At 43.5% G+C, this 24,898-nt stretch overlaps 1 protein-coding gene across 1 annotated transcript in view; it reads left to right on the top strand.

Moving 5' to 3' along the window:
• The first annotated feature begins 9,891 nt into the window (after nucleotides 1-9,891).
• Nucleotides 9,892-24,898, top strand: part of GRAMD1C (GRAM domain containing 1C) — a 52,745-nt gene continuing 37,738 nt past the window's right edge. The window contains 4 exon segments of the mRNA XM_082277673.1: nucleotides 9,892-10,341; nucleotides 10,343-10,373; nucleotides 10,376-10,404; nucleotides 11,673-11,801. Of these exon segments, the coding sequence (XP_082133799.1) occupies nucleotides 10,231-10,341; nucleotides 10,343-10,373; nucleotides 10,376-10,404; nucleotides 11,673-11,801 (300 nt within the window). The 5' untranslated portion in view covers nucleotides 9,892-10,230.

Genomic DNA, 24,898 nt, shown 5'->3' with positions numbered 1-24,898 from the left:
ACATGGGCACTGGGAGCACCTGGGTAGGCTGGGCTCCTTCTGTCTCTGCTGAAGCTCAGCTTACAAACTTTGAGCCACACCTTTAAATAAGAACTAATGGCATGGAAACACCCAGGGTACCTCATCAGAGTCTAAATTCGGAGATATGTGGCCAAACTAAGTGGAGTTTTGGCAGGTGATAATACAAATTTCTTCACAAAAGGCTGCTTTGCTCCTTGCTGCAGGAGGATGGTGAATATGCCACTGTGGCTGTTAAAGCTGCAGGAAAAAGAAGCTTGCTAACAAAAATTAAAAAGCCGAGTCAACATGTAGAGGCAAAGGCTTTTATTCCATCTAGAACTCCACTTATGGGGCATCAGAAGTTGTTCCACCTGCAGGCTTCGCATATCCCAGCAACTCCTCTAATGCTGCACCTCAAGCTATGCTGAGCAAGAAGGAAAGGAGAGAGAATGAGTGAGCAACACAGAGTCAGGACAACACAATAAACTCCTCCGAGGCTTTCTGGCAAAAAACGAAGTTGTAAACTCTTAATGTAGACTGTTTGCAGAGGGATGATGCTCTGTGGGCAGCATCAGCCTATGGAAGGGAGTACGCTTCCCAGCAAAGGCTGGAAGATCCTCCCCGGTGAGAGAGGCAGAGCTCCCGGCATGTCCCTGTCCCCGCCACGCTGTCCATCAGGTGGCGGCAGCGCTCCAGTGAATGGCAAGAGCAGCTCTTCCTTCAGCCCTTCAGGGAGGGGATATTTTTCATCACGCCGAGCAAGATTTTTGGGCGCCAGGAGAAGTGCAAATCACAAGTCTCCTCACTGAACGCAAAAAGTCAGCTGAGCTCGGTTTGAAACGCATACCACATCTTGGATTGCTCAAAATGGGAACTAAACTTGTTTCAAAATGCAGTGTCAGTCTCCTCAAATTAGACCAGTTGACAGAACAGGAAAAAAGCAGGCAAGCTTTTGGGTACATCAGCCTCTTATTGAGACATTTCTCTGGCTCATGTGTGGTGAAAATGTCTGGTTTTCCCAACGTTATCAGCTGCTCTAATAGAAGAGAGATCTTTAAATACAGCTTTAAAAACCACACCTCACACACCTAAGCCATTAATAGGCTTTTTGTACACAAGCATTGCAAGAATACAGATGTAAGCATGAAGCTGGCAGGAGGAAGAACCATCCTTCAGCATAAATGTTAAAGAACTGAATCAGTCCTTGGTCTTTGTTAAAAGAAGCTGCAACATCTCACTGAAAAACTCTTAGCTGAAAAGTGGCAATTGAAGAAGATCCTATTATTTTCTTTATAGGTAACTCATTAGGCCCATTGGTGAAGCTCTACCCAATATAAACAAAAAACTATTTGAAAAAGTGATGGAACATAGAGCCAGCTCTGTTAGAGTTTCATTCACACTGCTTATCTCCTGAACCAGATCCCATGTCTCACCAGAGGTAAGTAAATATCTAACTCCTCTTTCAGTTAGAACACTGGTACCTTTGGCGAGACTCTTGTCTCATGCAGAGGATGCACTTCCTCAGCTGCGGGGTTAAAACAATGATCAGAACCGCTATGCCTCCAATACCAGCTGCCACAACCCCAATGATTGTTCCAATGGATTCTTCTATTCCAAACAAGCCTGGGGGAGAAAGGAAGGTAGAGAGAGTAACATAAGATATTTTCCAGACAAGTGCATGCAATGCAGCCAGCACGTTTTCTGCAGTGGCTGCAGGGGAACCTGCTTACTGTGATTATGCTGATGTCTTGTCTGACATGAAATCCCTACTAGAGTGTCTGGCACTACAGAGCTACTGATTTTTTTCATTCCTATGTAGGAATTCCTAAGCAGCATTCCTAGGCTGCTATGCTCTCTGGGGCTTTAGAGACAGGACAGCCCCATCAACCCAGCAATCTCCCTCATCAGCTAGGCACTATGGGATGGCAAAAGAAGCTGCTCCTTGAATTAATGGGACTCAGGCCTGTATGCTTTATTTTTGAAAAGAAAAAAATTACTCTGACAACTCTGAGAAAGCCATCGGTCTCCCTGTCTGCTTCCAAAGGAGACAGCACCAGAGAGCAGACAGAGCTCTGCTGAAGGCCTTTCCTTGACTGGCTGCTCTTGGGACTGTTGCATGGCAGAGATGGCATAGTGCTGAAATTATACATTTCATCATCTCAGGAACACAGAAAGGCTAGCCAGAGTGCAGACATTTCAAGAGTAACCTGTGCTACTGAGACTATGAGATCAAGCCAACAGGAGACCTTATTAGACATACAACCAAGCCCTTGCAGAGGGGCACAATTTTCTTGCCCTAGTGTTATAGTTTAAACTGAGAAGTTTTATAAAAATTAGTAACTCAGGCTCAAAAGGCCAAAGGTTTAGTGAACCTTGGTGAGATAGAAGATTTGGTAATGAATAAGAGGGAAATGGCACTTGTGTAATTTACTCTTGACACAGGAGGAGGTATTTTTTCTTAATTAGATAATAAGAAAATAACCCTTCTGATGTGCTGACTTTTTGGGACTGGAATCTGTTGAGCCTACAAAAAGGGAAGGTTTGACATTTCCAGCTGATACAGGCATAGCAAGTTACTACTTTACTTAACATGGCTAGTGTGTATCTGTGGGGCTAAGAAAACATAGCATGGCCCTTTTAATGCTACTTTCATTTTGATGTGAATGAAGTTCATCAGAAATTATATAACGATGATATTATATATGATCCTCATGATTATTGTGGGATTACTTACGTCATTCGGAGTTAAGGAATGACTATGCAAGCTAGTGGGTTGGAGAGAAATAACATCAAAAAAAAGAGGTCTAGAGCTATTCCTTGAGATGGCACCTTGTCACCTGTCACTCACAGGGCTTCTGCCAGAGCTGTGAGTACAAGGGGAACTTGTTTGATTGTTTCAATCTTTACAATGAGTTTATTTTTATGGATAATGTTATTCCTTCTTTTTTTGTTGTTGTAAATGCTCCTTCTTATAATAATACCTGTGATTGTTTATAGAGACAAGCTAATGAATTTTAGCTGGCCTTACAAAAATAATGAGAAGTGCTATAGAGCAATTACACTGCATGACACCAGGCCCTTAATGCCAGAGGCTAAACAGGCCAACTTCCCTGTTTCTGCAAATGTGCAGACCAGCTTTGGAGGAAAAACAAGGAGGAAAAAAGTAAATAATTCCAAGTATTACCCAGAGCCCTCCTGATCCTGAGCTTTGTGCCGTCTCCTGTCACCACTTTCCCATCCGGCAGTGTAACCTCACAGAAATAAATACCATGGTCACTGGTTGTCACATTGAGGATAATCAAGGAAACATCCCCTTGGGACAAGTCTCCACTCATGAAGACCCTGGAGTTATTTGGCAACATGGTCACATTCTTTTCTAGCAGGTCCATCTGGCCCTTTTCATCTTCTTTGTACCACTTCACCATCAGGTCGGTCAGGGAGGGACGCTGCGGACTGTTAAGATGACAGTTCAAGACCACAGTTTCACCCTCTTTGGCTTTCTCCTTGGCTGGTGTTTGAGTCACCAAAAGGTTCCACGGCTCAGGTGTCAACAACAAAGGCTGTGCTGTTACATGAGTTACAGCTGCTGCGTTCTCCCTGTTTGCACCTCCGCCAGTAACTCCTACATCTGTACCAGGGAAGAGAGAGAAGAGGATGGCTGAGGGTGACAGCATGATAAATATGATAAATGTCCCTGCTGCTCCTGACCTCTAACCGACACAAGGAATGGGTCCTGGAATTAGGACTTGAGGGCAGTCATTGTTATGATGATAGGGATTTTCTTCCTAGGTCCTGCTTAGATTATGTTCTTAGGTCTTTTCCTGAATATCAGCTCCTTTCTACTGCCATCCTAGAGGACGAACAACGCCACTGTCTAATGGCTTTGGGTGAAATTTTGAATCTAGTCAGCCACATTTCCACCTGCAACACTAATCTCTTTCTTCCCACCCCAAAAAGTCTCAGGGCCTGATGTCCCTGCTTCAACTGCTTTTGAGGCAAAGCTAAAAATGCACGTAGAGTTATACACCAGCAGTTCTATTCTGGCAAGTGCACTGAATAAGTGCGTAGCTGACGCAACTGCCTGCATCCCAAAACATAATGTGATTCTTAGAATTTCTGACATGCACTTTCATTACAGGACAGGAAATCCTGAAATTATGGGAAGAATCTCCAATACCAGAGACCGAATCCCCAGCAGATCCTATCAGCAGTCTGGGGGACTGAACATCAGCCTTGTGGACATACTGAGGCTGAGGGTGACAGCTATGCTCTGTGAAGGGACCATTTCCTGCTAACTTTTGCTAGAAAAACATGAACATGTCTGTATTAGATATTTCAACCTGCCTTCTCATACTCATGTGCTAATCACAGTATCATATGCTTGAGCTAAGAGTAGCGGGAGTGGATCTCATTTCTGGAAACAAGCCTGGGCACAGAAAATGAGAGGAATAGTTGCTGTCTCAAAAAGAGGGAAAAACAAACCTAAAAATAAGCTTTTGCCAAGAAGGAGTTCAGACCAATTTCTGGAAAAGCTTCTTCCGTTGTTTTATTTTCTTCAAGTGAAACAGTCTCCCTTGGAGTTAGTTCGTGTCCTGTCAAGGACTGCAGACCACTCCAGAGTGAAGGTCGTGATTTCCCATTGTCTTGGGTCTTTCATTGCCATGCACAGAGAGTGAAACGCTATTGTGTGGGTCTGGTAAAGCATCACAATGACAATAGATGCTCTCTGCTCAGGGACAAATGTCTCGAGGCAATGGAGAACCAACCCTCTTTATGATCAGTTTGAGACTTACTTGAATGGCTCCTCCAGGCATGCTTGTACACAAAATTCACAGTTGTATTCATAGTTATTATTATTTATGCCTCTTATAGGAGTAGAGGATTTTTGTCAGACAGCAGGACCCTGTTGTTCTGGGCACCTCAAAAAGGCTGGGGTATAGAGCTTACAGTTTAAATATGAGGCAAGAGATAACTCTCAGATGCAAAAATACAGGAACTGTAAACTGGCCACGAAACTAGGCAACAACAGAGCATGTGAAAAACCTTATGAGCTGTTTGGTGCTCTGTGCTTTTACCTCCAAGTGAAAACTTTGGCCTTAGAACTGAAACACCAATCCATGGGAATTGGATGACTGAGAATTAGGTACCCAAATATAGTTTTGAATCCAGTTCCCTAAAATTAGTAGTTCGTATTAAAGGCACCAGATGAGATAATATCCTTCCATTCATATGTAATCTTACCAATGAGCCCACTGGAGCTACCTGGGGAAATCTGAGGTCCAGATCTTCCCTGTCCAGTTAGATCCATGTATCGAGGCAGCAGACATAAAAGTTGAAGTATCTTGACAAGATACTTTGACAAAATACAAAGTATAATCGAAATAACAGACAAAGCTTGACATATTACAGTTTTTGTGCATCAAATATTCTGAAGTGATATATTTAGTTATTTATTACAGTGAATTTGAGCAGTTTTATAATAATGCTCTTTTAAAATCTCAGTTTATCAACCATTTTCTCCACAAGATAACTGCTGCTTTAGTTAGCATGTGCTACTGATACCTTGTTTTCAAGGAATGGCCACAAAATTTCTTCTCTTCTGCAAGTATTCCAGCCTTGCCATATGCACCCCTGTGACACAACTGTAATTTTTATTTCTTTTAGTGATGCAAAAGGTATAATTTTTGCACAGACACTTAATGACATAGAGAATGTAACTGAGTAGAAACAATGTGCTTTGACGCCGCTTTTGTTCATCATGAGTTTTATACACTTCTCCTATCATGAAATAACTGGCCTTGTCATCTGTTTTATTCCACATCTTTGGTTCAATACAAATCATGTAATTTAATTAGGAAAATCAAAACAGGAGAGGAGTAAGCTGTCTTGTTTCACCCCAGCTTTCTTTGAGGGTTTCACTGAGAAGGTCACAGCACTACCTCTATTTCTCTCCCTTTGTTTTCTTTTTTTCTTTTTTAAGGCTGCAAAACTGGAACATATTAGTTCACTGGTATTCAATTACACAATGCCCTTATCGTTTTGGCATCTGGGAGCATACCATGCCAAATGCTTTGCTGACTCTGCTTCAAAGCTCTTTTTAAGTCAATCGCTTCATTAGCAGAGTGATGTGTAGGTCCCTTGTTATGCGGGTTGTGGGGCTCAAGCCTCATGGAGAGGAATGCAAGGCTTTGTGGTGAAAGCACTTGAGCTAGACAAGGGTACAGAGAAATACAGCACGGATGATCCTGTCTAGACCTGGAAAAACGATTAGATGATCTAATAGGTCATTGTCATATGAAGTCGTTAGTTCACGTCCAATTTTCAGCCACGGGGGAGAAAGCTCTCCGGGACTCCCTGTAATGCGGGAATGTGCTCCACATTTGGCAGTACTAACAGGGCACCTACGAAGCCCTCAGCCTTCCCTTTATGTAATCTCCATGTTGATACTTTCCCATGTAAGGCCATATCAGACCTGTAAGTGAGAAATACACAAGGCAGGCTAGAGGACGTGGGGTGACAAAAGGAAAGAATAAAGTAACAGCTGCACTCTCTTCCTGTCCTGGAGCCTCACTGAAGTCTTTGGTGCCTGGAGTAAAGCCCTGCAAGCTTCTTCTGCCAGCCGCCAACAGCATGGGGGAACCAAAATGGTGTGTGGAGCTCAGTGCAGAATTCTACCTTTCCAGTTCAACCTCCTCTCCTTCATTCACACTCAGCAGCTGGAGGAGGGGTTGAGAACAAATAGGGCCCAATTTCCAAGCCACAAAAAATCATCTCCTGCTGAAATTACTGTCTTTCAGATGGTTTTGTTGGCTTTAGAGCTCAGCTTCGCACTCATACCATGCTGGTGCCATGAGGGTGCTTTACAAGCTGTATCCAGCTCCCAGACATCTATGATTAAGTGATCAATTGCTGCACATTGCTACTCTTAATTTATATGACTTTTGCCCTGGGCTAAGGTTGGCTTTCACAAAGGGATATGAATAACTACCTTGTGACAATAACTGGTTGCTAATATATCAGAGAAATAAAATAGAAATGAAACTTCTAGCAATGATGATACACATCTGGGAAAAGGCAGGCAAATACACTCTTTCTGAACATTTATATTAGATAAACACGAACATATCTAAAAAGAAAAGTATGTTTTAATGCAATGCACAACACTAAATACAATTTCCCTGCACCCTGAGGAAGCCCTCAGTGGAAAGCTACATTACAGAAAAAAAAGAAAAAAAGAAGAGAACCTCTCAAGCTAAGCTCCAAGAACAACCTACATTTCTTCTAATTAAGGAAGGTGGTTTAGTACTCACCCACCACCAAGAAGAAGATGAATGAAGACACTGCAGATCTATAGAATTTCCCAATGTGCTGGCTCATGGTTGCTGAAGTACATGGCCTCACCATCTCTCCCTTTGGTAGTACGGGTAAAAATATGTGTGTATTATAGCAACAGGACCTCACATTCTGCCCAGTGAGTGTCACACTTCCTAAAGTTACCACAGCTTCGAGCTCGAAGTGCTCTGCCTGCTCCCTGGATGAGAGCCACGTTTGAAGTGACAACAGTGACTTCCCCTGGGGCTGTTCTGATCTCTCTCTGAGAACATGTCAAAAATGCTCTGAGAGCAGAGGGAAGATAATACATTGTTTTTCACTTTAGGTTTGTATAAACCACAACTTTGGGCCAAGTACAGAATATCCAGATACTCCAAAGGAGACCTCTCTTCTGCTGAACCCCTCCCGAGTGATGGTGAGAAAATAAAGAGCATTGGCTTAATTTTCTGAACAGGCAGACTCTAATGCACCACAGTATCACCCTAATGCACCACAAAAGGAACTCAGTATCTTTGTGGCTATATGCACATGGTGTTTATAGATGACCTGTATTCCCCAAGGTGTTTTTTTCAGTGCAGAGCAAACCCTTTTTCATCAAAAGTCGACTACTTAAACTCTATTTATATTTAAGTACAGCTTGTCTATATGACTCGGGTGGAGGGGAAAACTGCAGGAGAGGGTGGCCTATGTGCAACACCAGCAGGTGTGCTCTGAGTTAGCCTGTGTTTATACAAGGCCCACACAGAGCATGACTTTGTGAGAGGAGCTACAGCAGCTCCAAGCCCCACATGTACCACCCAGCCCTGCCAGGCGTGCTACCCCTGTACCAAGCATGGGCTACTGCCACTATTTGGCTGACACCTCTTCCCTCAACTACAGGATTAGGGATTATGGCACACTTTATCTCAGGATCTTGCATCTCTTTAAAACTCTTCAGGTAATGGAATTGTGCTTGAGTATCCAGTAAAGACTCAATTCCATACCTCTTAGAGCACAATGCAGCTGAGAGAGGCATGACTATTTCTGCTTTTCTTTGCATTTGAAAGCAAAAAGGACCCACACTTGATTTGCAAAACTTGGCTGACCAAATAATGTCAAGGTCCATTCCTGGAGTCACCAGTTGTCACTCTAGCTTTGGTGTGCTGATCCCAAAGCAGTGGAATCAGTGAAAGCAGGATAGGCTAGAGGGAGTACAGTTAAAGGAACCTGGGAGGCAAATTCTTCTCTGAAATGGCTTGGGAGAGCGGCAAGACCTGTGAATACTAGGCAGAAATCATATTAGGAAGGGAACTGGGACCAAGCGCAGAGCAACAGAGCACTTGAGAAGAAAGATGGAAGATGGTGAGGGTCTTCTGAAGGAAGTACTGCCAAAGTGTTAGTGAGCAAACCCAAAATATCCATGAAAGGAAAAAATTAGGAGTCCAAAACGACGAAGAGTTTGAGGAGGGAATAACCAGTAGAGTCAAAGGCATCTGGCAGATCAAGAGGATTTGGGACCGAGTTACCAGTTTTGTGTACTGACTTTGACTCTGTGTAGAGGAGTCAGCGTGCAAAGATGGATCTGAACCAAAGGCCATCCAAACATTGCCTGATTTAAACCCAAGTACTTGGTGTGCTTCAAAAAAACCCTTCAAGTGTGTTGTGATGGACATACCACCACTGTTCCTGCAAATGCTACTTATGTTCATTTCATCCTGAACTAGCAATTCTCTTGTGAATCCTCCATTAAGTAGGTCATGCCTGAGCCAAAGTGCCAGGTCAGCCAGCTTTTAACCGAGGGAATACAAAGGGGGTTAGTGTTGTTGGCAGCCAGCAGTTGAACATGAATCTTCTCCCACTTGGATAACCCAATATGATTCAGTTTTTGTACAAAAAGAAAAATAAACTGGTACCCTGAGTATTGTTGAAAAAAACCCCTCAAAATTCGAGTTTCAGGTGCAAATCAAGAAAGCAAGGCAAAAAATTAAACAAAATGCACATTCTTTTCTACACTTTATTGTAAACTTTGGAGACTTGCCGTTGCTTGCATTAAAGCTGTCCTGTCTGGGCCAACAGCTGGGAGGGGATGTCACCCATGGGGACTTCGGGCACCTTTGCTATTGTAGCAGTGAGCAGGTATCACAGGGCCCTGACATGTCCCTTCACGGAGAGCCTCCACACACTTTCTAGGGAAGAGGTAGAGAGAAAGGGAACAGGAGGAAGCACTATTGTCACAACAGGCTGCTTTACTCTTCCTTCCCTTGGCCATCCATCGCTTTTACCATCATCTACCAGCCTACTTCTTTGCACCTCATAGGGCTCTTCTTTTTGTGTGAGGTGACCTGAGGGCACAAATCTGCGAGCCATCATACCACTCGGCGCCGCTCAGCAGCTTCAAAAACGAAACCCGGGGTTTCCTGCGATGACACTCCCTCTCACTGACTTCCTTCATGTCACCTCATTCTCTGCTCGGCCCGCAGCCAGCTTTCCCCCTCTCCCCCTAGGAGTCCCCCCGGAGCGGCCTCTCGGCGGTGTTTTCCGTCGAATCCCACGAATCCGGGATGTGGGAGCCGTTTTGCTGCCCGGGCGCTGTTTAACCGGCTGCGCTCACGGAGGGCCGCGGGCGCGGGACTCTCCCTCGGGCAGGAGGCAGCGAACGCCGCCCCCCCGCAGCCGGGAGTTTTTTCCTACTACAGCCTTCAAACTTTCCACCGGCGCGCAGGCTTCCCAGTTAACCCTTGTGGAAGGCGCAGAGGGGCTGCCGCGGCCGGACGAGGGGGGAACCGGCGGCGCCGCAGCGCTCCCCGCCCCCCATGACGGCTCCCCCTCCTCAGCAGCAGCAGCAGCAGCGGCGCCGCTCGCCCCTGGCAGCCTCCTCCCGCCGCGGGCCGGCGGCGCGGCCGGCGCCGGCCCCTTTAAATGGCGGCCGCGGCCCCGCCGTGCGCCCCGCGGAGGCAGCCGGTGGGTGCCGCGCCGTCCTCGCCCCCCTCCATGGTAAGCGCCGCGCTCTGCGCTCCCCGCCCGCCCCTCCGGCGGGCTCCGTGCCCCCGGCCGCCGCCCCGCCGTCCCCCGGGCCAGCGGCGGGCCGCGCAGGTAGGTGCGGGGGGCGGCAGCCCCGCTCCTTCCCCGGGGGGCCGCACGGGCGGGCCCCGGACGCGGCGGCGGCGCGGCTCCACCGGCAGCGCTGGGAATCTCGGCCGTGCCCACCCACCTCCCCGAAAGTTTTTGGGGCGAGGCAGGGCCAGAGGCAGGGTGGTCCCCGGGGCTCGCCGATGAGTGGGGGTGGCAAGCGCCCTGCGGGCTCCGTGCAGGGAGGGTCTGGGCTGCCGGGAGACCCAGCGCGGGGGCGGCTGCTGCACCCCGGCGTTATGGTGGGGCGGGAGCGGGCGAGCAGCAACTGGTGGGGATTGCAGCGAGTCCGGGTGTTTGAGTGGAAAAGCCCCCCGGGGGCAGCTCTGCTCTCGCGCCACGTAGCCTGGAGTGTCTGTGCCTTTGCCTCGCCCCGTGTCCCCTCCGCAGCGTGTCCCCAGCCCGGGCCGCAGCCCCGGGGCAGCGCTGGGCGGGGATGCGCGCCCCGGGCCGCCGGGGGTGGCCCAGCACCGGCTCGGTTCGGAGTTGGAGTGGAGACGCAGCGTTGCCTCGGCCCGGCGGATGCGGTAGTACAGGCGGGGTTACTGGTTAGGGCCCTGGGCTGGGTTTGTGCCGTTTGCTGGGTGGAATGGCACAAGTGACTTTCAGTGGCTCGGTTACCCTTCATAAAGTACAACTGACCTCCAAAGCGAAGAATACTGATAACAAAGGAGACTACTACAGAATTAGAAAACAGTACTGCTTATATCTTCATAGTAAGTGATGTGAGTTAAATTATTTGCCTCTGAAGTGTTCGGCCTGTATTTATATACAACTTACAGTGTAACTAGCAGTAAGTATAAACATTTGATGTATCGATATTATAATAATATGTGTCAGTCCTCTGGTAAAAATGCTACTCCTGTATGACCTTTCTCAGGTTCTGAAAGGTCTCACAGATTCCTGAGACGTGCTGCAGGCTAGGCACTGATGTCTTGTGTTGATGTTATTTCAGTTCTAAGTATCTGCAGCTTCAGTGTACAATTTGGGGGCTGCAGTGGAAATAAAATACTTTGATAAAAAATGTAAAAGAAATTTAAATATAGTATAGTCTAGGGGGAAAAAAAACCTCCAGTGAGAAAGCTGTCAGTGGTAAGTGTTTCCATACCACTCACCTTGGTGAAGCTACCATGTCAGGTTTCATTTAATATGCAGCTGTTAAGTGGACTAACCATCTTATTTCACCTTTCTCCACCGTTGCTGAATTACATACCTTATTTCTTTGTTCACAGGAAGTTCATGAAGTGGATCATGGTCTTATTAACCAGCTACTTGCTAATTCAGAGGAGACTCTTAGTTCATGCACAGAGAAAATGCAGGGTCCTGCTCAGTATAGCTGGAGTGCTGACTGGAGCTTTTGGGTAATGTGTTTCATCTCTTTTCTAACTTGGTTTCAATTTGTAAATATAATACACGTCTATTTTAATTTACAAATGTGTGTATATGTACAAGCTTTATATCCACAGTTCTCAAGTTGCTTTGTGGTCATGAATTAGTAAAGTGCTCTCCACCCATGTAGTGAGGCAGGTAATTTTATCATTACCGGCTTACTAAAGCGTAAAGTGAGACTGAGAGGAGGTGAAGTTGTTTATCTGATGTCACGGATCAAGTTAGTGACAGAACTTCTGCCTTCTGTGTCTAGTCCTGTCTCCCAGTCTCTGGCATGGTTCATTGACCCATCTAGTGTCTCTTATGTCTATAGAAAGACATTTTTGGAGCTCTGATGCTTTTTAAGCATAAGGGCTGAATTTTGATTCTCGTTGCTGGTTCTGAATTGGATTCCTAGTGTCTGTTTTTGTCAAGTAAACACATTTGTTTTCAACAAGAGTAGATAAACTTCCTGTATTTTCTCTAAAAATGGGATTTGTTAATAAGAAAGGCAGAAAAGGAGGAGTTTAATTTTGTTCCTTTCCAGGAAAATGCCTGACTGAAAGCAGAGTATGTAATAATAAATGCTGATTTCAGTACTTTTCTTTTGGTAGATTTTTTTTTACTGCCTTGAGAGAAGGTGAATATATGTATGTGGACTTGGAATATACGTTTTGTTGCTAGTTCAGTGAATGGATTGGTGAATCCCTTTTGTTTGATAGGAAGGAGACCACGCGTGCATGGAGCCACAGGCAGGGTGACAGCTGATCTTGTGAGAGACTTCGAGTGCCAGAGCTGTGAGGAGGGGAATCTGACTCAGGTTCTGTATCAGGTGTCCTCAGTACATCTGTATGCTTAAACTCATAGGAACATCATCTGGGCTACTGTGTCCTTCTCCTGATGAGGTTGTCAGAGTGTTCACTATGCTTAGCAGGTGAAAGATTAAGTAACTAGCAAAGGCCATAAGGAATCCGTGGCAGAGCTGTGAGCAGAAGTGGGGGTGGATCAGATTTCCCAACTCCTTATTAATAAACCTAGCTTGTATGTTTTCATCCCTCCTGTTCACAAGTAGATGTCCTAATGGTCAGGACATCTGGTTTTGCATCTCAGGCCATATGATAAACACCCTCCAAATGCATGTGTACTCTTAAACTGAGCAGTAGTAGTCTGAAACTGATGGAAATGGGACAGGCCTAATAAAATCCCAGCAGGTTGTAGACTTATGTTACTAGAGTGAGTACTTGTGGTGTTCAGTATTTCCTTCACTATCCCTACAGAGACAAGGATGGTGCGGGGCTGTCCTGCCTGTGCCCAGCTGTGTCTCTGCACTCGAGTGGATAGGAAGTGTGCTGTGCAGACATTGTAACTGCCAGCTATGCTCTTGTGAGGTGGCAAATTAGATTGTGCAAACTAATGCTTGATGGTTTGTGTACAACCACTAAGGCAGCTGGTATTTTGTGTGAGGAATAAACCTGTCAGGTCTCGGTGTCAGGTTGTCAGGACCTGCAGTTAACAGCTCAGTGTTTCCTTGATAGGCTTGGCAATTGAAAATAAAGTTATTAAAGTATTCTATGTGGAGAATGTAGCTGTGCTTTTGGCTTTGCACTCTTCGGTTTGAGACGTGCTGAAGGCTTGAAGTTTCTTTGAACAGAGCTTTGAGCCTGCACATTGCAGGATATTGTGTATCCTCCCAGTGCCACTCTGCTTCCTGTAGTAATGCGTGCCTGTAACTTCGTGGGAGTGGGATTCTTCAGTGCAGTGGCAGGTGCTGTGTGAGGTGTTTTCCAGTATGATTAAATTATTATCTTCTGTCTAACTTATACTTCAAGACCTTAGTATTTGTTTGATGTTGGTGTTTATCTGGTTCTGCAAATATGACCTTGCAGTTAAAACAAAGTCATTGTATAATACTTCCCTCTTGTAAGATAACGCTGTGGCTTGAAATGTTGTAGCCTTACAGCCTGTCACTGATTAGTTTTAAAAACCTCTACCAGCCTGGTTATAGGAAGCCATTATTTTCTCAGCCTCAAGGCAACTGAAGTGTAAAGTAGCAGGAACGAGAAAGTCACAAATTAAAGGAAAAAATTAAGATCTTCTATTTAAAATGTTATGTCATTGGCATCTCTTCTTGACAGAAGATGTTTCAATAACTTGCATGGTTGATGATCAGCTGCTGAGTATTAAAAACAAATCATTAAAACTCCCAAAAGTCTGAGTCATAGTAAATGTGTAGGTGATAGCATGGAAGGCAGCCTGTTGCAGTGTGTGAAGCATGTGTCACTGACATTTGATGAAGATGATCTGAGTTTCCTGTGGCAGGTGGGGACTTTTATGCTCATTCCCACTCTTAAGTCAGTAGAATGGAGGGATTGCTACAACAGCAGGACTAGCCTGTGGTAGTAGCCAGGGATCAGCTTTGTTGCCTGGGTTATTCGCTTGGAGAGGCTGCATGTTTCCAACAGCTTAGGTTTGCTCCAAGGGTTCATTTCTTCTGAGGATGATGTACTCTTGTTTTGCTGATGATAGAAACCAAATGTGGATGTTAGAGCCTGACTGGTTTGACTTCAATTTTTCATGGATTGAGTGGGAGTAGGCAGTTGTGCCATGCCTCTGGAAGTCAGGCCAGGTATCATGAATGCTCAGTAGGTGCTGTGAGCACATATAATTAGCAGCAGGCTAGGGCTGGCAGCCTCTGGGATACAATCTCTCTCCTGGCTATGGTGAGTGGGGAGAAGGAAGGGTAGCAGAGAAATATCAGGGAGAGAAGAAGAGTAGCCTATCACTATCCTATGTGAAATTTTTCTTATCTCTTAAAACCCAAGCCTTTGGATATCTTTATTGAAAATTTTGAAGAAATAATTAGTTTTCTCTATTACTGTAAGCAGTTCTTAAAATGATAGTGTTACTAACTGCTGTTTGTAAGGTTGATAGTGTGTCATAGGATGTTTTTTGGTTTGGTCCCCCCCTGCCCCCTCCACCTGCCGGTGGACAAAGCTGGACTTCTACAACCTCACTGGAGGAAGAAAAAAGATTGCTTACAAACTTAATCTTGGGGCTTTCTCTCTGTGCTGGAAAGAGTAAAGCTTGTATCTCCATTTGATTAAATAGTCCTAGTTTTGGCAATTGCAAATAGATTATGAAAGGCAAAGATGATTGGAAATTAAGTTATATCTAGAAGCCCTATCTCAGGATTCTGAATTCATCTTTTTATCCTTTTTTATGCCCTTCATACTGAAATATGGTTCAGTTTAATATCCTTGGAAGAAGAAACCTAAAAGCCTTAAGTATTCTACCATAGTGAAGAAGGTAAAGGTGAATGAGAAAGCTAATGAAAAGCATCCTTGCATCAAAAGTGAGCCCCTTGTGTCTGGGGACTCTAGTTTACATTAATGAACAGTCAAAGAAAGTTCATGTATGTCTGCAATAAGAAGAATGCCTGTGGAAAAAAACTCAAAAAAGTAAGTCCTTCCCTTGGAATGAAAAGGTAGGTGGAACGACTGGAAATCAAATGAGCATCTCAGAAAATTGCTTGTATTTGGGAGGCTTTGTTAAGCATTTGGAAATGTGAGGTGTCAAGGAGGTGTTGGAAAGAAGATAATAAAAGAGGGTTTAAAAAAAGGCAATTGATTGGAGTGTAATGCTAGTTTAAAGAGTTGGTCAGTGTGGAGGAGTCTGACAATAGAAACAAATAACTGATACAATGAAAAGTGAAAATAAGCCTTTTACTTTTCATAATAGAAGAGCGAATGAGGTTGCACAAGATCGAGAAAGTATTTTGAATTTTTACACACATGGATTTGGTTTCTACAGGAAAGAACTAATCTGGGAGTATGTGACAATATGTATGGCAAGACTACAGTAAGCATGTGTGACTCAAACCTGCACAGGAGGGATGCAGATAAGTGTCACAATTTGGAAGAGAGCTTACTGAAGCGCAGTAAATTGGGGTACTTCAAGGCCCAAGACTGGTAGGGTTAAATGAAATATTTCTTGTATCTATAGTTGTTTGAATCCTCCTTCCAGCTTTCTCTGAGGATTCACACCACTCTTGGAATGGCTTGCTGGGCTGGTTGAAGTGGTAATTGTTTTGGGGGTTGATATTTAAGGCCTTGTGACATTAGCTCTCTCTTATGTTCTATGTTTGGTATGTTGCTTCTTATCTGTGCCTCCAAATGTTTGGGATGTGCAGGAGATACAGCAATTCTCTTGACATTGGAGGAGGATTTTTAGCCTCCTTTTTATTTGGTGGTGTGAAGCAGTCTGCTAAAGAGGATGAGAATTGATTGAATTAATTGGGTAGGTCTACAAAGAGAATAAAAGCCTTTAAGCACATTAATGCTGCATTTTGGTGTTTTGTTGGTTGGTTTTTATGTTTATTTTGTTTTTTTTAAAGTCCTAACTTTAGTACAAATAGCTTTTGCTATAGTTGTAGCACTGGTGTGTTGTTTGTTTACCTACCTGGAATCCAGAAACAGGTGCCTTTTTTCAGCCCTGTGGTAGCACTGATTATACAGGAACAGTGTTTTAAGGTGGTAGGAAAAGACAAACTGCAGTTCTAACCAACCCTTGATCATGGGTGGTTAGGCTAAAGGGGTTTTTCTCCCTTCTTTTCATGCTGGGAATGTCTTTATTGCTGTTGGTGCAGCTCCAAACTGAGCACTGGGGTAGATCTGGCTGACATCAAGTTTCAACCAGTTCTGAACAAAGACCAATGGGGGTGCCCTATTGAAGTAAGCTTTTGCCAGCTGCAGCAGTACATAGTTCTATATAATATAAATTATTAGTACACACATGTAAATTAGTCTAGAACCTGAAAATCAAGTTTAATAGGTCAGAAAGAAAATACTTCAGATTTGTGTGATTTAATTTTTTTTTTCAAGTCACTGGGAGCAAAACCATTAGAAATGAAACATGGTTCAGGAAATCTTCATGGGGTTGGAACAGTGATATCTTTTTAATGAAAGGGAGGTCCCTAAGTTGCAGAATGAGCACTTTAAAAGTCAACTCCAGGAGATGGGAATAAGGTTTTTAAAATATTTTTTGGGTTTTTTTTGCTTTGTGGTTTGTTTACAGCTTGTATTTCTGCAAACAGGTAGTGGTGTAGCACTGTCTCAGGTCTGCTATGGATGAGGCACTTGTATATAAGAAGAGGGAAAGAAGACAGGAAGATGAAACTGTGCAGGATATGATTGTTTTGTGGTATATTAAGTTATTAGCAGCAGTCAAGAGAAGAAGTTTTGGGGCAATTGCTTGGTCAGTACCACTTTCCATGGAATTTCAAGTGCAGTAGGGCTACTGGCAGGCTTAATGAGATGACCAGAGCAATTTATAGCAAAGCAGTTTATGTAACTGGCCACAGTCACTCCTGCATTACTAACTAGGTAGTGTTGTGGTTTAATATGCTCCTTCAGGTCTTCACTGTAGTCCTGATCGAAAGTATTTATGTATCCTTTTATGAGTTGCTGAAAAGTAAATGGCACCAAGGGGAATTACTACCATGGTGATTGTTTCCTTCATGATGTTGTTTTCTGATCTGTATTTGGGCACTGTTACTAAACTTAAATACAGATCAGAGATGCAGATACAGAGAGACAGATTTTACTGGCAGAGTAAGGAGGGACATGTCCAGCTGAGATGTGCCATTCTTTTGCTTCGGTATTTGGCTACTTTGGCATCAAATAATCTTGGTGGGACTTGGTTGCAGGTAAGGAAGATGAGTCGAGAAGTTATGTCTTGTAGTTTCTGTATTGTATAAGGTGTTTTTCCTCACCCTGAAAGCATCTGGATTTTCCCTGTTTGTTAAATGGATCAAATAAGTCTAAAGACAGGCATTTTGAATTTTTTTTTGTTTTACTTGGGTAGCCTGCAGTGAAATATCAGGTGAAAAAACAGATGTTCTTAACCAATAACATTGGCTGCTTGTTTCACACACGTGCTATACAAACAGCTGTGAGTCAGATGAAACTGCTGTTCAGAATGGAATGTATTTCGTTATCCAAAAGGAAATAATCTTGATTGAGCTTCTAATTGCCATTGCATCATAATACTTAGTACACTTGTGGCTGTTGAAACCTGGACAACATAGTTACAGGACTCAAAATTAGGCTGGGGAGCAGACAAATTGACTTGAGCTAAAGGGTAACTTCCTGCTGGAGAGTGACAAACTCACTTCAAGTACAGAGTTAAAACAGTAACTGCAGAGTTCATCCAAACCCTTGGTTTATTTGTATTAAGTTTGTTTTAGAAGTTGATGTATCACAGGACTTTGTTGTCCTATTTTGATTTACCTTTTTCCTTTTTCTAAGTCTTCATGGGGTAGACAAAATTACTGAAATAGAACAAAAAGAATGCTTGAATGCTGCATTTTTGAAGTCAAGAAAGTAGGTACAGATCCACAACTTTTCCCTAAAATGAGCAGGGCTGTTAAGAGCCTTGTGAATTTGGCTTGTGCTAGTGTCCTGGGGAGGCTGCCTGAGACATTGTCTTTGGTCAGGGGCATTACAGGCATAGTTTTACTACCAGGTTCAAAGATGTTATTGCCAGCTAGGAGGTGTTGATGAGGATGCTGAGTAAATCTGAGATTGGGACATCTTGGCTCTTGGAAGCTAAAAGCACCCTAATTTCTAATTCAGAACTGAGGAAGAATTAGAATTAGTTTGTCAATGAATTAGAATTAGTTTGTCAATGGAAGTGTCCAAATCTCTCGCACTTTTTGTGTAACTGCCATCCAAACTCAGAGGTGCTTGGTGGCAGTTATATAAATAATTAATTTGAAACTGAAATAATCTGCCTTATTGCTAATTGCAGATGTCCACAATCAGGTGTTCAATCAGCTGCAGATGGTGTTATCTTATAAACAGGAAATGCACTTAAAACAGTCTATGCTAATGCTATTTTGGAGACCTGAGTCACACTGGTACCCAGGCTCTGGTACGGCCTTTCTGAGATCACTTTGAATCTTCTTACTGGCTTTCTGATGGAAATAAATTGCCAGTGAGTATTTTTATGTATGGCTATGCTTCCCAATATTTTGCTGCTCTTTCAGCACATGGCGATTCCCCGTGATGTATCCTGTCTTTGCTTTGGGAAGGCAGAAGAGTTACCTCGTTTTTCTCGTGAAACCAGTTCCTGCTATTTACATATGTAGCTGATCTTGACAGCAGAACTGTGGGCCATCCAAAGCCACCACCCAACTAGGTGCACAGAGACAGCTACTTATCCTAGCCAGCAGCCCAGGCTGGAAAATGACTGTAAATACAGCCTCTTTGTGTTCAATTATCTTCTTTCAGACTTGCAGATGTAAATCTGAGTGATTAAAATGCCTTGAAACACATTTTTCTGTTTCTTCTGTCAGCTTTCTCAGTAGGGCTGTGCTGGGAGAGGGATCTCTCTTTGCTGCTGACTCCATGTAGTTAGCTGTGGAAATGTAGCAGCCAGCATAAAGAAAGCAGAGTAGGTGCATGCCTGCTGTTCCCCTCTCAGAGCAGGCAGAGGTCTGTTGGACATGCAGAGCCCTGGATCCCTTGCCTTAAAGTGCCTCTGAAGAGCTGAGCTCTGGGCAGCTGGTGAAGGGGTGGCTGGTAATGTTCACATTTTGGGGAATTTGGGTGTGCATGAAGCATGCCCTGATGTTCTCCTCCCCTGTGCTGGAGCTCAGACTGAGAAGTTGTCTTAGCAAGGGCTTGACTTAGAACAGGGGACAGTGGCTGAGTCTTGTGTGAGAGTAGATTCTTCTCCATGCTGAGTTGCCAGGTACAGATGTACTCTTAAGGCTGGTTTGTGGATTGTAGCCTTCAGTGATGCACAGAGGAGGGGTGCTGGGCATTAAGTGCTTCTTTCCCAGCTGGTGTTTGCCTGGTGATAGTACTTCCCTCTGCTATTCCCTTTGGAACCTCTGTGAACTTGAAATGATTTATGCTACTGCAGTCTGCTTCCCAAAATCAGTTCCGAGGATGGCGGTTCTAGATCGGAGCTGGGCAGCTCTTAAATGTTACCCCCTGTGGAAATTTCTTTGCCCAGCTGCTCCAGCATTTGTGTGCCTGTTCCGCAAGGCTGGGGTGTTTCAGCCTGTTTTCCAAGCTGGCATACAAGCAGAGGCTGGCAGAATGCTAGCTAGCACTGCTGGAGGGTGTCCAGCAGCTCTGAGCAAGTGGGTGAGAAGGGGGGAGCTGTAGCGGCTTTGGCCAGGGATTTGTATGGTTTGGAACAGGCTGCAGGCAGTTAGAGGAGGAGGAGGTATGTGTAGGGGGGTGTGTGTCTTCTGACTTTACATTAGCTTCATTCCTCAGTCAGTTTTATTCTGGAATGGAGCATATGCTTTGCTCTGCACTGTATGTGTCAAGCTTGAGATTTTTATTTCCAAATCAGAGTTGTTCTGAAAGTACATTGGCTTCACTGTTAAAATGCTCTAAAACATTTACTTGCAGAAAAAAAAGTACTGAATACTACGAAACCATTGCCTCAGAATAAGCAGGGGGTCTTCTCAGTCCAAACTCTTGTTTTTCAGGAAAAAAATATATAGTACTGCTAATGGCAAGAGGCTTTCTTATAATTGATAAGAAGCTTATTCCCCAAGCACCTTGTTGGAGTAGCTTCATTTGAACCCTATTTCAGTGAAATGTAATGGCTTGTGAAAATGAGCTAATTCTAGTGTGACCTTGAAGGAGAAACTTGGGAGAGTTCCTTACATGTTCTAAACCGAAATACTGTGTTACAAAATTCTTCCAGGTCTGTTCTACTGTTTTTTGGTTTGGTGGGGTTTTTTTGGGGTTTTGGGTTTTTTTTGTTGTGGGGTGTTTTTTTGTTTGTTTTGTTTTATTTTTGTTTTTGTTTTTTTTCTCCTTGGATTGCCTTTTTTTTTTTTTTAAAGAGCATTAAAAATGTAATCTCTAACTGGTTATGCAACTTAAAGTTCTCTGAAGAAATACCTTTATATTTTCAGCTCTAAGTCTTTGAATCTCCTTCTTGGGAAGGATGCCAGATTTTAAAATTCTTCACAAAAATGTTACCTTTGTTATAATTATATAACCTGATGTTAGCAGCATAGTATTTCATATGATGTTAAATTTTCTTGTCTGTCAAAATGATAATTGTAACAATTTTGGTTGTGGATTTTCTAGGCTGTTTTTCAAGCCATGCTCCACCATGTTTTGATATCTGTACTTACACAGGTGAAGCTCAAGGATGAGACCTTCCTTCCTGCTTTTGGAAGGACACTGTGAGGTGTGGGAATGACCCAGGCCTTCTGTGAGCAGTATTCCAGTTCAGCTCAGTTCATGTTACATGTGGGGAAATGCTTGTGATCAGGTCTCCCTGGTCACTAGTTGACCAGAACTGCTTTTCAGGAAAACAGACTTGCACCACGTGTCAGGCCAAGGATGGCTTGTTAAAACTGATGTCCGTCTTACTTGGTGAGAGCTGGGCTACTCTTGTGGGACACAGTGCTTGGATGTACTATATCCAGTCTTTAAAATAAACAGAAGCAGTCTCCCTTTCAGAAGCACCTCATTCCGTCACTTTTGTGACACTGGGTGTCAAATGTTTTTTAAGTGGGCATCTAAGCAGCTCTCCATAATAAAATAGTTGTGAGGAGTTTCTTTCTACGTGGATTTTTGGAAGCTCCAGGCGTTGGTGGTAAATCATAATCTAACACTTTTAGTATGCCTGCCTGTGCGTATGTGAGAACTAGTTAATAGTAACACTCATTTTGGGAGAACTAGGTACTCTGTCTTTAGCCTTGTTTATGGGATCTCATGGGCTTAAAAAGCCACAGCCACCACCCCTCACTCCCCTGTCCACCCCAACCTTCTCTCCCCAACCAAACTGATCCCTAGAAGATACAGTAGCTGAAGTATTTGCCAATGACCTATATTTTAATATCCCTTTCTTTAACATCTCTTAGTGACTGAGGAGAAAATCAACAGCATTCTCCTTCAGTGGCATCCAGTAGAACTTTGGTGAGAGTATGTCTTTCTTCTGATGGAAATACAGTATGTATACTTCAGAGTTTCTTTCTCCTTCAGCCTCTACAAAGAAGAGGGGGGCTGGGCCACAGGAGTGGGGACATAATGACCTTAGTGCACAGCCCTGTGCCTACCAGTGGCCCTGTGCTTATGAGACTCCCCTCTCCACAGGTAAGGCTGAAGGGAAAAAAGCCTATAATGAATGTAAGGAAAATAGTTGTAGCTCCCTAAACATTTCCCCCTCCCACTGTGATTGTGAGCTTGTTTCACATTTCCTTGAGAGCATGGGAGCTTTTGGAAAGCAGTCTCCTAAGGAATATAATGGCTGAGCAAAGCCTGGCAACAGTTGCTTGGTTTCTTTTTTTTTTAGTTGGTTGACATGCCTCTCATGACCTGTGAATTAAATACAACTGTGTGAATAAGCAGATGTGATAAAATATCTCCTTATTTTAAAAAAACCCAACAAAACCTCCCAAACACATGCAACACCCCCCAAAAAAAGAAAAAAAACACCTAAACCAACAAAAGTGGACCAAAGTGCTCAGTATTCTGTACACAGCACAGTAAGTCACCCTAAGTAATGTCATGCTGCTCTTCAGGTCCTGTGAATTTTTTTTTCCCTGTGTAAGTTAAATGTTTTTGCCCTTAAAGAGAGAACAGAACAGAAGTCACTGCTAGTAAAGCTTTTGTGTACTCAATGACTGAAAATTGTTCCTAAACAATTTTTTTCCTGCGATTTTGTCAAGAAGTGGTTAGTGGAAATAGATCACTGTAACAGAGTGGATCTGGACTTTTTACATGTGACAAGGTAAACAGAACAAGTCTGACACTTCCAACATACAGCCTAGTTCTTGCTGTTAGCAGAAATGGGATACTGTGCCCTGTAACAGCAAAAAGATAAGGCAGACTGGTAGTCATGTGGATGTGAGCTTTCACTGTGGTTCTGTGCCTAAAAGCAATCTGTGATTCAGATTTCTCTGTTTGTGGTAACTCCTGCAATGCTATATCTAGCAAGAAGAACACTGAAAATAAGAGAGGATTCAGAAAAGCCTTAAGAATAATTCTGGAAAAAAAAAAAATCTTTTTGCTAGTAGACTTGAGAAGCTTAATCCCTACCTCAGAAGGAGATATGGAGTAACTTTCTTACAATCCAAAAATAATTCATGAAGTGAAGATAAAGTTAACCAACTGGACTAGTAGAAGAATCCATAGCTAGGATGGATTTTTCTATCCAGAGTGACTTTTAATTTAAAAAGGTAGAATACATATTTTGTTCTTTGCCAAAGGGAAATTTGGTCATTGCAGATCTAATTTTAAAGCAGGAGAGCTGTGGCTTGTGTGTTACATAGATTAGATTGGATCATTAATGAACTTTTGTGGACTGAAGAAATGGTTGCAATGGGATCAACATTTCTGTGATGGAAAGGTTGTCAGACTTGGCACCTTTTACAGGTGAGAGACCACCATCTCAGTGTGCCATGGGAATTGTTCCTTTGTTAATAAGGGAGTCTGCCCAAATCTGTTTTGAGGTATGTGAAGATTTAAGTGTGTCTGCCTTACACTATTTAATGAGGCTTTTGTTCAGGGCTGTTAACTTGGTTCTCATCTACCCTAGCGGGGCTTTAATCTGAGTGAAAGTGGGATCTTGGTATATTTTGTTTAGTGGGTTTTTTTTGTAGGTTTGGGGTTGATGTTTTTCCCCACCATATCAGATAAGTTTGAAGAATATTTGCAGTATAGAGGAGTGTTGTTGTATAAAATCCAAACTTCTCTCTGAGTGTTGTTCTTCTGGAGGCTGTTTTCTTTTTCTTTCTCCTGATGCTAAGAAGGGTTTTTTATGAATTTGAATAGGGAAGAAATTGTTATTCAGTAGAAATGCAACAGCTTTTGCCAGAGTACTTAATGTTTGTTTTAATATGCTAACGTAAGGTTAAAATGTACTTTTATCCTAACCTTACTAATACCTCCAAATTTGTTTTTGACCCTGTCTAGAAATTTCATAGGAAAATACAGGTCTTTGGGGAATAGTCAAGTGATCTTTAAGTGAGATTTAGAGTTAGTGGCCTGGATTTACATGCTGTTAGACAGAGGAGCAAACCTGTGTGTTCCATGGGCCATATTCTGGTGGTTAAGTGAGGCTTCTGAGCATAAAAGAAACAGTAGTTCGGGCAGCTTGCTTTATAGGCCTGTTTGATTCTGGGACCCCTAGCCCATGGTGGTAACTGATACCAAGACTGAAGCTCAGTGGGAGACATCTCTTGAAATGAGGTGTGTACTGGTTTGAAAACAAACCAGTGCGAGATTGTAAATCAGAATTAGAATTTAATAGGAAAATTAAATAAATGCAATAGTACAAGAACACTGACAGTCAGGATACAGCCTGACACCCTGTTAGTCAGGGTGGTGGTAGCAGTCCAGCTGAAGAGGTCCTCTTGAAGCGGTGATCATACAGAAGGGTCTGGTCTTTGCCTGAAGGTCCAGTGGTAGCTCTTGTCCTCTAGGAATCCAGTAGGGCTGCTTGTGCTGTTCCAAACCCTGGATTGTATCCAGGTGGGACTGCTTGGCTCCTCCCCCCTGGGCAGGGCATCTCACAATGGGCTGACGTAGTTTTATGAGTCAGGGGGTGGGTCCTTGATGGCCCATTAACAGAGATGGTCTCCGGAGGGAGTTATCAGGGATGAGTCACGGTAGGAGATAACACTGTCCCACCTGTTTTAACAGCTTGTGAAGATGATAATAGAATACATCTTATATTGTAACCTAGGACAGGCGACATCAGAGTTGTTACCCCGCTGGTGAAGTCAACTTACATGTGATCTCAGCTGTTGTATTCATGGCTGCATGTCACAACTACCGACTGGAAATTGTCAGGTAACCTGTGTTTTGTGGTGTCTCAAAACAAAGGGAAAACACTAACGAAACAAATGCAAAATTATTGCAGCCATTAGTGATAAAAAATGTGCACACCATTCTGCTGAAGTTGATTGCTTATTTGCATGCTTAGTGATATCTGCAATCAAATACTTTCCCAATGATTAGGATTTTTGCAGTATTCCTGGGAGAAGGTGTTGCTTAATTTTCCTCTGCAGTTTGCTAAATGGCTCAAATTGTTTGCAGTGGCTACAATT

Source organism: Coloeus monedula (assembly GCF_965178545.1).
Source record: "Coloeus monedula genome assembly, chromosome: 3".
Taxonomy (NCBI): domain Eukaryota; kingdom Metazoa; phylum Chordata; class Aves; order Passeriformes; family Corvidae; genus Coloeus; species Coloeus monedula.
This window is presented reverse-complemented; position numbering and strand designations above follow the sequence as displayed.